General features: G+C 34.8%; 1 protein-coding gene across 3 annotated transcripts in view; it reads left to right on the forward strand.

Moving 5' to 3' along the window:
* TTC29 (tetratricopeptide repeat domain 29) overlaps positions 1-13,958 on the forward strand; it is a 347,147-nt gene that overhangs the window by 280,716 nt on the left and 52,473 nt on the right. For all 3 annotated transcript variants that reach the window (XM_019730723.3, XM_074338461.2, XM_019730722.3), the window contains one exon: positions 827-1,055. In XM_019730723.3, coding sequence (XP_019586282.3) covers positions 827-1,055 — 229 coding nt within the window. The remainder of the gene's footprint in view (positions 1-826; positions 1,056-13,958) is intronic.

Below are 13,958 nucleotides of genomic sequence, written 5' to 3' on the forward strand. Positions count from 1 at the left end.
GTCTCATCTCTGAGACTCAATTTCATTATTTGTAAAATAAGAATATTTTCTCATAGGATGACTTTTGGAAGCTAATGACATACTACATATGAAGTACTTAGCACTGGTCGTACACTTCATAAGAGTTAGGGAAACATTATTGGTTTGTGGACAGTAGCTTTCAGGAGAAGAGGTAAGGGTGACCAAAAATACAAAAACCAAAAACCTTGAATTTTTGCAACTTACAATGTTGCAAAGAACTTGGAGAATAGATAGACATTTAAATGATCATGTGAATTGTGCTAGTGCTATCAAGATCATATTTTTAAAAAATCTCGGATACTTCCACATTCTAGTCAAGAATGGCATGTGCACGTGGGAAAACAAGACTAATAACCAAGTTAGCAGTTATATGCATCTGTTTTTCACTGGTCATTGTTTAAACGGGTTGGCTGAAAATGCTCTCTTGCTGTGACTATAAACTGAAGCTGATTAGAAATACTTCATTAGGTAAATCCAATGCTATAAGTAATAAAATTCCATCCAAGTCTATGTGAATTGGTTCACTCTTTCCCAAACTTCTTTTTGCTGTCATATATTCGGTTGAACCATATGAAAATGCTAATATTTGAAACTTTTCTTTCAAAAAAACTTGAAGATATTGCATGGCTAGTAATCATAACTTAAAAAGTACCTCATTCTAACAGAGACCCTGTTTGCCATCTCTTTCTTCTTGATGATGAACTGCTATAACTGGTGAAAGAACAGTTTGGTCTCTGCCAAGATGGGCAGATATGTGGAATGGTAAAATAAAAATTAAGAAAAAATTATTTCTCTTATTTTTTAGGGATACTACAACAAAGCTTCTGCGTACTTTCAGCAAGCTTTTGACACAACAGCAGAGCTAACCAACATTCCTCTGATGGAAGAAACAAAAGTTCATTATGGAATAGCAAAAGCTCATCAGATGATGCTGACAATTAATAATTATATAGAATCTGCAGATCTCACCAGCCTTGACTACCTGCTATCGTGGAAGGAGAGTAGAAGTAAAATCACACCTGATCCAGTTACTAGTAAGGCATTGTTTTTTTCTAAAAAATATACTTTAGTTTGTGTATCTTTCTTAATGGCCAACTCATTTTCATTGGAAAGGTTTATTCAGTCATTGGTAATTTTAATTTTATTGGTAATTTTAATTTTATTTATTCATTACTATGGGAATATTGGATGTATTTTCATGCTATATTATATCACCAATGTTTAAGGAAAGCATAAAATAGTGCCAATGATTTCTACAACTTGATAAATCACCATTCTATGCCGTTTTCTTTCAGTTATCTTAAATATTCAACAATAAGTACTGATCAGTTCTAAGAAATGTGAAATAAGTTTATGTTTTTAAAAAATGTTCAATGTTGTACCTTATTGACAAGAGCAAGACGCTAATTAGTATTATACTCTTACTTTTCCAATAACAGTAAATGTCCTACTTTTTCATGCATTCAAATTGAAATATTAATTTAGAAAATGTTTGATGTTAGTTTCACTTAATGTCACATTTTTCCTATATACTTTTTCTTGTGATAATTAGTCAGAATAGTCCATTAAACAAAAATAACTGGAGAGGTCAGTTTTGTGTGTCAACTTGACTAGGCTCTAGTCCTCAGTTAAGAATTTTAGAATAGGATATTTAAAAAAGAAAATTAAACAGCGCTTTCTATGACAGTCCTTGGGGGACATAATTATTCATTTACAAATCAAACTTTTTAAAGCAAAATATTATAAATGTTTTGGAATAACTGAAATGGACTCATTAGGCAAAATTTTGTAACATGGAGAAGGATCTCCTGCTTGGAACGCTTTTTTTCTCAGGTTGTTTAGATAAAACAATGGTGTCTTTTGGTATTTATTTCCTCCGTAGAATAAATAGTAAATTGGGCACAAATGAATTTTATTAGCAGAATAACACGTGCCACTATCTGTCCTCTAGTTATAAAATAAGGGAAGGTCTCATCCCGAAGATATGTACGGTAAGAAGAAGCACGATAAAGTTTTCGAAAACCAGACGGCTTGTTGAATTTCAATGTGCTCAAGTGCCCCCCCCCCAAATATGTATGGTTAACTATTAACTATTAACCACTTTCAGATAATATTTTGCTTACTTCAGGATGTTGTCTTGTTATGTATTTGGGAGTTTGTTCTGGAGTTTTGAATTATCTTCCCTTTAGTTTTTCACTCTTTCTGCCCAGGAGATAAAGTAGAGGAAATATGATCCATCTATTAGATTACTTGCTCTGATACAAGGTTTGGTAGAGAGCAAATGGAGCTACTCATGTTTTCAGATTTATCTTGGATAAGCTCCAACCACCACAATGATAATCATGAAAAAAATACTCCTCAAAGTTTCTGATCAGAGCCATGTGTCTATTTGCTGCAGTCCTGTTTGAGGCTTTAAAAAAAAAAAATCTCTTTTGCTTTTCTTCACTCTATAAAGCTATTTGTGTTTCTATTCTTTTTACATTTTCTCTTCACATATTTTTGTAAGGGTGCGTTGTGTTCTAAAGGACTTAGGAGCGGAACGAAAAATGCATTTCAAAATATTACTCAGACAGTAAAAACTCATATTCATATGGTAGAGAACATTAATTTCTGCAGAATGCTAGGAAAGTATACAACTGCTTACTGATTCATTCGACGGAGATTACAAATCTATGCATGGATGAGCTACGTCATTATAAAAGTGAGAAATAATAATCTTTCAGATTCAAATATAAATGAGGAGTTAATTCTCATACTGCTGGCATATTTAACATTTTTAGTGGTGGTGATTCTATTTTGAAATAAAACCTGTAGGACATTATCAAACACTTATTTGTTTACATAAACATATTTTTAGCTCAAAGTGTACTAACATCTATTTAAAATGCTTTAAAAATATTTCTTAAACCCCAACTCTTATTATTCTGCCTTTGCTCTGCTTAAAAGCCTTCATTGGCTCCCTACTGCCTACAAGTTACATACAAGCTTCTGGCCGCCTCTCTCCCTAGATACCCGCCTCCCTCCCTAGATACCCACCTCCCCACACACACACACACACACACACACACACACACACACACACACTACCTTATAATCACCTTACTTCCAGCTGCAACCCTATCCAGAGAAATCTCATTGGTCTTGTAAGGTCCTTCTCAAATGCTAAAATCTTCCCTGGTACCTCGTTCACTTGAATGGTACCTCTTCTCTGTATTCCCGTATTGAATGTCATTCATTTTTCTCCAAACAGTTTTTATTTGTTGTATTGTACATCCTCCCATTGCCATTTCTGTAATTGCCTTATCTGCCCAATGAGAGTATGAGTCTCTTGAAAACAGGTTCTGATTCTTGATGCTCCCTATGAAACAAGGCACAGTGTCTGACATCTACTAGCTAACAAGTAAATATTTGTCAAATTAAATAGAATTCAAAATGAGTACATATGCCCTACCATGTCTCCCTGAAAATAAGACCTAGCCGGACAATCAGCTCTAATGCATCTTTTGGAGCAAAAATTAATATAAGACCTAGTCTTATTTTTCTATAAGACCCAGTATAATATAATATAATTAATATAATATAATATAATATAATATAATATAATATAATATAATATAATATAATGTAATACCAGGTCTTATATTAATTTTTGCTCCAAAAGATACATTAGAGCTGATTGTCTGGCTAGGTCTTATTTTCAGGGAAAACAGGGTAGCCATACACTAGCTTGCACTAACCACTTTTTAAAACAATATTCATAGTTCACTGCCTCCTTGGAAAATATGAAAGAAAGAAAAAACCTATGATTCAGTACTGTATTTTGATTACATGCAATTCTCACATGCAATTATCACATGAATGCAGGACAACCCCAAGAATGATGTTGACAAAATGAAGAAATACAGAAATGTTATTTGGAAGTCTGAGCAGCTTTTAGGTTTTCCAATTCTGCCTTTCTTCTCTGAAGAGACATCTTTAATCTTACTATAGAGAGGTCCCATGTATTCACACACAAAAAAAAACAGATCAAAGATTTGAAAGATACATTATAAAAGCTGTGCAGTTATCTTTACCTCTGAGACTTACATCCTCCAAACAAATCATTAGCTCACAGAGCAGGCAATATTCTTCTAAGCAGAGGAACATGACCCCCTAAGGGAATAGAGCAGTGAGAGCACTCAGGTCTCTTGATAAAATAGAACAGTGATTCACCAGCAATCATCTCTTATCTTTGTACCGTTAGCGGGAACACAGCAAATACAGGAACCTTCATACTCTTCTCATACTCGTAGACATGGTTGGAATGATTTCATATTCTTCTTCCTTTCATTTCCAACAGTGAAGTAGAAATAGATTCTCCTCCCAAATTTAGGAATTTAGAAGGAATTCAAATCTATTGCAGTTCAATAAAATTATTCAAGCCTGAAGCAACAGAAATTGGTTGGCTTTGTAAGGCTTAAGAGCCTATGAATTTCTGCTGATTTATCTAGAATATCATTTCTTTTTCTCACTAGAACTATTGTCTCTACAATCGGGAAAAGTTTTTTGAATTAAAAGCTAATTCATCTTACCTTTTGGAGATCACAGATCCAGAAGTGGAACAGTGACACAGAAACAAATGCTTTCCTTATTCAATTTAATATTATAGTACTGGTAACCTAGAAATGTAATTATAGCCACTTAAGTGCTAAAACTGTTAAAATTGTTAACCACTTTATTGATAATTTCAGTAACACAGTTTTAATGCTTTTTTTATTGTAACCAAATGTGAAGTATATCAGAGAAATAGAATGCAAATCCTGAATATAGAAATAGGTGAATACACTAGTCAGTCAGTAAGGACAATTACAGTTTTCTACAAAATGGCATATAAAGGTTTCCTTGAGTGCCAAAAATATCATCCTAATTTAATGAACCATTTAATAGTCTTAAAGAAAAACAATGAATAATTTGTCTTTTAGGCCTTGGTTTATGTTGGTTTAATGTTGGGTCCTTGGTTTAATGTCGAGCCACGTTTTCCTACCCTATTCTTTGCTTGCATTTTTCATTCATGAACTCAACCCTTTTAAATAAGGTGAAAAAGTAACATTCACCAGTGAGTCTCAGGTTCTGTTATACTTCAATCAACTACTTCTGTTTGTTAAATAAGCCTAATAATGAGGAGAAAGTTTTAGAAGTAGCCAAAATGTCAGCAAGCGGGTTTTTTATCATCACAGAGCAAACATCTGTCTCTAACAATGTGTTCAAAAATGGGACATACGAAAAGAAGATTCTGGTAAAAATGTGACTGAATGAAAGCTAATCCTACTAGCAGCTTGGTGGAATTGAGAGAGGCTGCTAGTCCCATGGCCTGGGCTCTAATACATTGAACACTAATTAGCGTTGTGACTTTTGGCAAAAGATTTCACTTCATCTCTTTAGCCTGTTCTTTGAGGTTTCAAATAGATGATTAATAAGAATCCTCTGGAACTGACCACAATTCCTCTGTAAGAGCATCTTCTAAATAAATATGGTATTTGTAGGCCCTAAGAGTGCAACCTAGATTTTCATGAGGGTTTTATTCATCATTTTTCCTCCATAAACACACATTTCTGTCAGTTTCCACAGAAGTGAATTTTTGTTATTATTATTAGTCCTGTTATATTATTAAATAGCTGTCTAACTGCCAGGTGTAATATTTGATCCTTCTGCTAGAATTTATATGAAAGAAGTTTCCAGCTATCTGATGTCATAAACAATTTTATTTTTCTCTGATTGGCATTGTTGAGGTTGCTAAACCTAACGAACTATTTCATCTGCAGACTTTAAGTTCATCCTCCTGTTCAACACTGCCCCCTCAGCATTTCCTCAACTGCTGTCCTTGCCCCATGGTTTCTGGGACCTCCAATTCTTGAGGCATTGGACATGCCTCGTTCACTGCTAGTCATTATCCCTTATTCATGAACTTTAGTTTGTGGCTTCCTCTTCCTTCCTAAATCTGGCACCACTTCTACCTCTTTCCATCCTCTGAAAATGAGTTAAGATCTTCTTGAAATACTTCGAATTTCATAGGATCATGAAATGATTGAATTGTGTGATACCAAAGAAATTTCTTTGTCCACACATTTTATTTTCAAATGCCCTCGGGTCCAGGAAAATGCAGTCATGGAATAATCCAAAAGACAAAATGGATCTATAATCTAGTTCTCTAGAATTCTAGTCCAGGATTCTATCCATGTTTTAAGAACAGAAATATCGCTGGAAACAGTATAAATAAAAATAACATTAAGCAATTTATTTAAGGTACTAAAAGAAAAAAAAATCTTCAAACCTAGAGTTCGATACCCAATGAAAATATCTTTCAAAAACATAGGTAAAAGAGAGGTTTTTCCAGGCATACCAAAGCTGGAAGAATTCATCACTAACATATGTGTAAAGCAATGTTAAAGAAACTTTTCCAGGAAGAAGGAAAATGAGTCTAGATAGAAATCTGAATCTACACAAAGGAATGAAGAACATGGAAATGAAAAATATGTCAGTAAAATTAAAATAATTTTTTAATTGCTTTTAAAAATAATCAGTTGTTTAAAGCAAAAATAATAAAATTCTGTGCAGGTTTTAACAAAGGTGAATTAAAAGTAAACTGAATGAAGAAATCTGGTTCTGTAAAGGCACCTTCTGTTTTAATCAGGCAACAATTGCCAGTGTGGGGACCACCATAGGTGAATATTTGGAATGAATGTCTCAGGGCTCACACTGTCAACCTCTTCTTTGGGAACTCCTTGTTTTTGCAGCCATATTCTCATAGCCTAGTAGTTTCGTCTCTTTAAAGTGGATTTGTTTTGATTTCCATCTTGTTTATTTCTCAGATCAAAAAAAAAATCTGGCATTAGGTGAGTGATCTATTTTTATCTTGGGTACTACTGACCCCAGATAATCACAGCCCCCTGCGAACAGCCCCTGGTGTAGGTTTTGTGGTTTTTGATGGCCTCCGTGCTGTCTGGTATGAGAAGTTGTTTCAGGCTCATCATATACATCTTTGACTTCAGATCTGGAGTCAGCCATTTCTCCAAGGAGCTCTAATAAAAGCAAATTTTGAAAAAACAGAAGGAACCTCTGACAATCTAAAATAAACCTAATGATCCTAAACATGTATCCCGTTGGTGATTTAATCGCACAGAAAAGAAATATACCAAGTGGCTGTATCCTGAAATATGCATCTCCCCCAAAAAAACTTAAACTGTTTTCAGTAGTCATATTATTGGTATTGATATTGGTTTTATTATTGTGAGGCTGTTGTGCATATGATGTAGACAGTCATTTGATATACTGTCTGTTATTCCCAGCATCCTTTAAAGCTGGGATTTTCAGTGTTAAACAGGTTCCCTCATTTCTAAAATTGTGGGGTAGGGAAGTAATTCGACTATATATTATCTTTGAATTTCTTTTTAGTTCTTTAACTCTGTGATTCTTAAGTTTCTGAGAAAGTTCAAGTGCTTTTAAGTTTCATTGAACTCTAATAGAATTTAAGGAAATCTCAAAAACCAAAGGGATTATTATGGGTTTTAAAAGCATTATGTTCCTAATATGGTTTATAGTAAATCCCATATGAAAACTCCTCTACATTCTTTTTGCCATAATATTACAAGTATATCAACATGCAGTGAGGGAAGGAGAAACAAACAAAAGTTAATGAGAGGAATCATTATATAATCTTGTATACAATTACTTGAAAGTTTCTTAGTCAGTGACACTTTGACAGTAACACTTCTTTAAGGCTTTATGGACAAACTGAAGTACAGAATTAAGGCAAGGCTGTGAATTTGGAAAAGGTATATTTCAGTGATGGACAGCCTTCTTTGACCATATTCACCAGATATTGTACAGTGAGGAATTTGGGCTTTGAAGTCAATCTTTTTGAATACCAACCCCACCATTTCAATAACTGGTGGATCTGAGTAACTTTACCTTTGTTATCTCATCTATAAGGAAAGATAACAGCTTCTTCCTTACAAGGTTACCTTGAGGGTCCAATGACATAATGCATCTGCGTGGAAGGCCATGTTGGGTTGCCTACCCAGCAGCCATTGCCCAACTGCTTACCTGCTAATGGAATCCTGATTGTTCTCCCTCCTCAAGAGGACATGTCATTAAGGGGACGTTAGGCCCTTCTCCATCCCCAATGGTTGAGGACTTACTAACATATGCCAGTCACTACGACCTCATTATACATGCCAAGTAATGGTTTTACAGAGGATATGTGACACAATTCTAATTAACGATTTAAGGAAGAAAATCTTCTGAGCAATTCCTAGGAAGGTTTTCTTCATTCTTAAAAAGGGGCACAAGATAAGGAGAGTCCCTTTTCCCTGACTTTAGATATTATATGAATAGTCGATGCCTGCAGTTGCTGTAAACAACTGCAACTAAGTTCCCAAAATGATGGTGGCAACAAGAAAGTGTGGAAGGAAGCTAGATCCTTAATGACATCCTTGCATGCTAAATTAACCCTGTAATTGCCACCACCAAACTGTTTTTTTTTTTTTTTTTAATATGAGATAAATGTCCCTATTTGTTAAGTTCACTTTTAGCTGGTGTATTGTCGTTTTTTTGTTTGTTTTACTTTCAGTAAAAGCCAGCGAAAAGCACTAACAGCTAACAGCACACTGACAATAAAACGCCACATAGTGCTGACGTATTATCTAGCACAGAGGAGCAACCACGTTTGTCATTACAGTCCCAGCAGCTGTGCCCAAGGAATACCCAAGGAATACCTGAACTGTGGGCTAGTTGTTGAATAACCCACTTTTTATTAAGTTTATTTTCAAGCATTAGGCAGCATCTCAGAATCAGACATTCTCTCCAAACTTTAAGATGTCCCATGTTCCAAATTTACTTATCCCTCCTCCCAACTTAGCTCCTTTCCTGATTCGGACACCTATCCCTCACAGGATCGAAGTTATGAACATTGTTGAGAAGTCAATCTGACTGGACTGATTCACACCATACTGTGAATGACTAAGAGAACTTTAACATATTCAGAGCAACTGGGATTTTTTTTTTTAATATTGGGAGATTACCTTTAATGACATCATTCAGGCAGTCTGGGGCACAATAAGTACGAATAATGAGGCCAATACACAGACCTTCCAAAGCCTGGGAATCTACCCTTAAATTCAACTTCTCTAAGCTATTCTTGAATTTCAAGGTTTTCCTTCCTTCAATATAAATCTATACCTTTAAAAAACAGCTTATTATTAGGTTGGTGCAAAAGTAATTGCGATTTAAAAGGTTAAAAATAGTTGCAAAAACCACAATTACTTTTGCACCAACCTAAAATAATTTTTAGATGACAGATCACTCTCCCCTTAAAGACCCTGACTCCACTAGCTTTAGGATTCTTCGTGATGGCTCCCTAGATAGCAGCAGTGCAAGCTCCAGTGGGAGAATTGGAACAGCCATTTCTCTGGATGACAATTTCTAAATTGTGTGTTTATATGTCATGGGTCTGCCTGTAATTTTTTAGAGCAGAAAACCTTAAAATCCTTTGTTTTCTCCTTTCATTTCTAGTGTTAGAAAACAAGTTTAATAAAACAAATGGGAGATGAAAATTAAAATATATTCTTTCTATACTCTCTGCTGCTGTCAAAAAGCTTAAGAAAGATATCCATCTTTTCTGCTAATCTCATTTAAATCAATAGATTATCATAGTGTACTTCTAATAAATTTTCAAGAAAGAGCTTACAGAATTCGATGTCTTCTGCAACTGATAAGAAAAAAAAGAATTCCAAAGATGAAACATCTGAGAAAGACAGATCAATATTAATTGTAACAAAATTTTTTTCATCAAAATGACCGCAGAATTTGAGCCTGAATTTCAAATTTCATTCAAATACAGTTCACTCATCTTCATCTATTTTCCACAAAGCAAGTGACAAGTTTGCTTCCTTAGGAATCAAGCATTTCTTCAGAAAACTAATGCTCACCTCATTGGGAAATAATAAAGTAGTTCTAGATCCCTCGAGTTGAAAGATCTTTTTTTTTTCTTTTTTCTTTTTCTTTCCCCCCAACCCCCTGCCCCCACCCGCCCTGAGAGCTTCCTTCCCTATCTGCTGCCTTGGTTCAATAAAAGAGAATTTTTTATTTCTCAGACAAAAACTATGCTTCTTTTAGATTCTGCTCACAGTTCTTGGCAGCTGATGGTGCTACCATCTTTCCTATGTACACTGAACTCACCACTCCTAAGAAAGACGTAGCTGGGTTTCTCTCATCCGGTTTAACTGCAATTTCATCTGCAATTGCTCTTTTATGAAAAGTTTGGTGGTTGGTTCAACCATAGCAAAACCAGACTAAATGCTGGAGATGTACCAATAACAAGCTAGGGTTTGAAGTTCTGTCAGAACCATGTTGTCACCTGTTTATACTTGTCTCATTTCCAGTGAGGGGTCTTATCTCTGCTTTTAGCTAGCGTGTTTCCCCAAAAGTAAGACCTAACTGGAAAATAAGCCCTAGTGTGATTTTTCAGGAGGACATCCCCTGGACATAAGCCCTAATGCGTCTTTTGGAGCAAATCTTAAGACCCAGTCTTATTTTCGGGGAAACATGGTATGTCCTTTTGCTTGGGGTCATGGATTCTAAATATTGTGCCAATTTAACTAAAGCAGTTTCTACCATTGCTAGAATTTGGGGGCAAAACGATCCTCTCCTATGTATATTGAATCTGCCTTTGTTAAGGCTCTATTAGGACAATTCTAGTGATTCTTGATTCATATGATTTCTTCTGAAAAAAGAAGTTACATTAATACTGTATTTAAACCATAACATATTTAAGGAGCAAATTTTGTTAGCTTCTAATTCTTTCCAAAGTGTCCTTGGTTTGGGGTGCTGTGTAGGAGTTTTTCTTTCTAATTACCTCTCACCTTGGTATTTTCGTTGTTGTGAATTTTTATTTTTTTAACTACAACATCAGTCAAAAATTATATCCAGGGTCCCAGAATTCACTTTCCTTTCAATTATTTTACTCTGTCTTCCCTATGTCTTTAACTCCCAGACAAGAGTGACTGTTTTTATAGTTTTAATAGAAAAATACTTTTCATGATGATTATTCTTTTAGAAATTATTTATGTTGCCTTATTATGATGACTGACTTGAATAATAGTTGCCGCATACGTATTTCATTTCTCATGGGTGATGTCTGTCTCCAGAGATGGGTGCACTGGGTTCAGTGTGGGAAATATAGAGCCAGAGTCTAATCAAAAGAAATGCTAGGATATTTCTTAATTTTAATGCCAGTCCATCCTGACCTTCCTGAAGTAAATCCTTGCAACACTACATAGGAATCCAGCTGAACACATTTACTTTTTGAATCCTCTGAACTATGCTTGCAATGAAATAAATATTAAAAGCACAAACAAAAACTCATAGACACAGACAACAGTTTAGTGGTTAGCAAAGCGTAAGGGAGGAGGGGGTCAAATATATGGTGATGGAAGAACTGACTCTGGATGGTGAACACACAATGCAATATATAGATGATGTATCATAGAATTGTACACTTGAAACCTGTATAATTAAACTAACCAATGTCACAACAATAAATTCAATAATTTTTTTTAAAAAGCACTGACCAATATTCAGCATTCCCAAATCCTTTAACACTGCAATAGTCAGATTTTTTCATTTCATTCTAGCCTTCAATCAAAAAATCTGAGCAAACAAATGTTCTTTTCATATTCCCCTTAAGGTAAACAAAGTTGGATTTTGTCAACCCAGTGGGGAAACTAAAGTTAGCACTGTTAAGTGCTGTGCCTCTGAAGGATTTCACTTATTGACTTCTCTTATGGAATCAGACACCCCAAATGGGAAAAAGACTGGTTAATTTTACCCTTTTGTGAGATAAGTCTGATTTCTCTGAGTTAAAACTACTGTTTCCCCGAAAATAAGCACGGGTCTTATATTTATGTTTGCGCCAAAAGACGCATTAGGGCTTATGTTCAGGAGATGTCATCCTGAAAAATCATGCTAGGGCTTATTTTCTGGTTAGGACTTATTTTCGGGGAAACACAGTATGTGCTTTATTGTATCAGCTAATAAAATGTATTTTGCCAAATACAGCTAATAAATTATATTTTGCACTCATCAAAGGAATTTTAGTTCAACACTTTCAAAGGTCTTCTAATCTTATTAGATAAGCTCCTGGGAAGAGATAATAGTGTTCCTCAAGTCTCCAAGTGTTTTTAACTCAGGTATTAAAATAACAGTGGAGAAATACAAAATGAAATACAAGCTTCAAAATCAATAGTCAGGAAGAGGATTGGTGAGAAACATCGGGAGAATTGGGGTCCAAATGACCATCATAAAATGTTGAGGTCAATGTTTTTACAGTTTAGATTTATTTGGCCCAAGTTTTTACCACCAACCACTATTAGGATTATGAAAAGGAGGAAATTAACTATGCAAGAGGAAACTGTTATGTGCAGCCTTTAGGTGTGAATAAAAATTGAAAACAATATTAATACACATAAGAATTTATTGTATTGAATATAACGCAAGCAAATGAAATATTTTTCATAGAAGTCTTGGTGGGGACAGATGAACACACTAATATTATTATTTGATCCTAAGAATTCTTCCTAGAAATACAGATATCCAAATAGCTATATTAACTACCTCTCATCTGAATGGATTCACTTCTTTACTCACCTTCATCTAGGGCTTTACATTGTAATCTTACTTGAAGATTTACATGATGAAATGTGAATATAGTATATTCCTTGGTAATTTGATTGGCAAGAAATAGAGAGCAAATACACGCACAGCTTTTTAATAATTTATAATTACTTACATGAATCTACTAAGTTTAGGCACACAATTATATGACTAATTATGTTGAAAATCCAAGTGGATGCTTAAATAGATGACCATGCCCTGAGGCCTTTCCAGTTGTTTCTGCTGTCTCATTTAACCATGCAAATGTTATTAAGCATTCCTGGCTAAAAATTTTCAAGCATGTGCAAGTGTAATTGCATAGATAATTAAGCATAATACTGTCATTTTCTATATCTAACATGGGAATTTTCCTTTTAAAAAAAAGTACCGGATTTCTACTGGGTAGCTTTCTCAGTACCTGTCAAGAAAAATATAGTTTGTAAAAGATAAGTAGACCAAAACCAACCTATTGCTCGTTCTTCAGGATCTCTTCTTGACTCTCATAAGCATATCAATTTGAAGTACTACAGAGGCAGATCAAGCCATATACTAAAATTAAAGCAAATTTTAAATACCTATAAATGCAATAATCTGTATTCACAAAGTATAATTCAATAACTATTTTTAGACTCATATAAATATTTATACAAGCCTAGTAACAGGGATACAAAAAAAAACTGACTGCCCTGTTCTATGAATAAAAATATACGAGAAGTCTTTCATGTTTGTATATACTAAAGCCATGTTTATATAACAGCAAAAAAAAAAAATGTCCAGAAAAAATATTAGCCAGCACATACACACTGATAGGTTAATTTCTTGTCCTGAGAACTATCAGGAAGCTTTATAATATACAATCCTGCCTGCTGCCATGCCTTGCCAGGTTGCATTCTGCATGACCCTGCTTAGCAAGTCACAACTCTGGATGCAAAGTTTGGCACGTGTGCAGTTGATTGAGGGAGTTGGGCTCGCATGACTCTGCCCAGCTACAAGGGAACTTGGGAAAATTAGTACCTGGCTTCCCAATGCCTAGAGTGAAAACAAGTCTCAATGTCCACTTAAATTTATGAAGCTGAGTTTCTTAAACATTGAAATGGAGTTGTAGATGCTGGCAGGCAAACACTAGAAATAGTGCTAAAGTGGTACGAAGGAAAAGCGTGGGTAAGAGGACAGAAAGCGATTGCATTTGCAGAGAACTATTTTAAAGAGACATTTTTTAAAAGCTACTCAAGAGGCATGATTTGCATAGA

This window comes from Rhinolophus sinicus, chromosome 15 (genome assembly GCF_057876585.1).
Source record: "Rhinolophus sinicus isolate RSI-liver-muscle chromosome 15, RSI-T2T, whole genome shotgun sequence".
Taxonomy (NCBI): domain Eukaryota; kingdom Metazoa; phylum Chordata; class Mammalia; order Chiroptera; family Rhinolophidae; genus Rhinolophus; species Rhinolophus sinicus.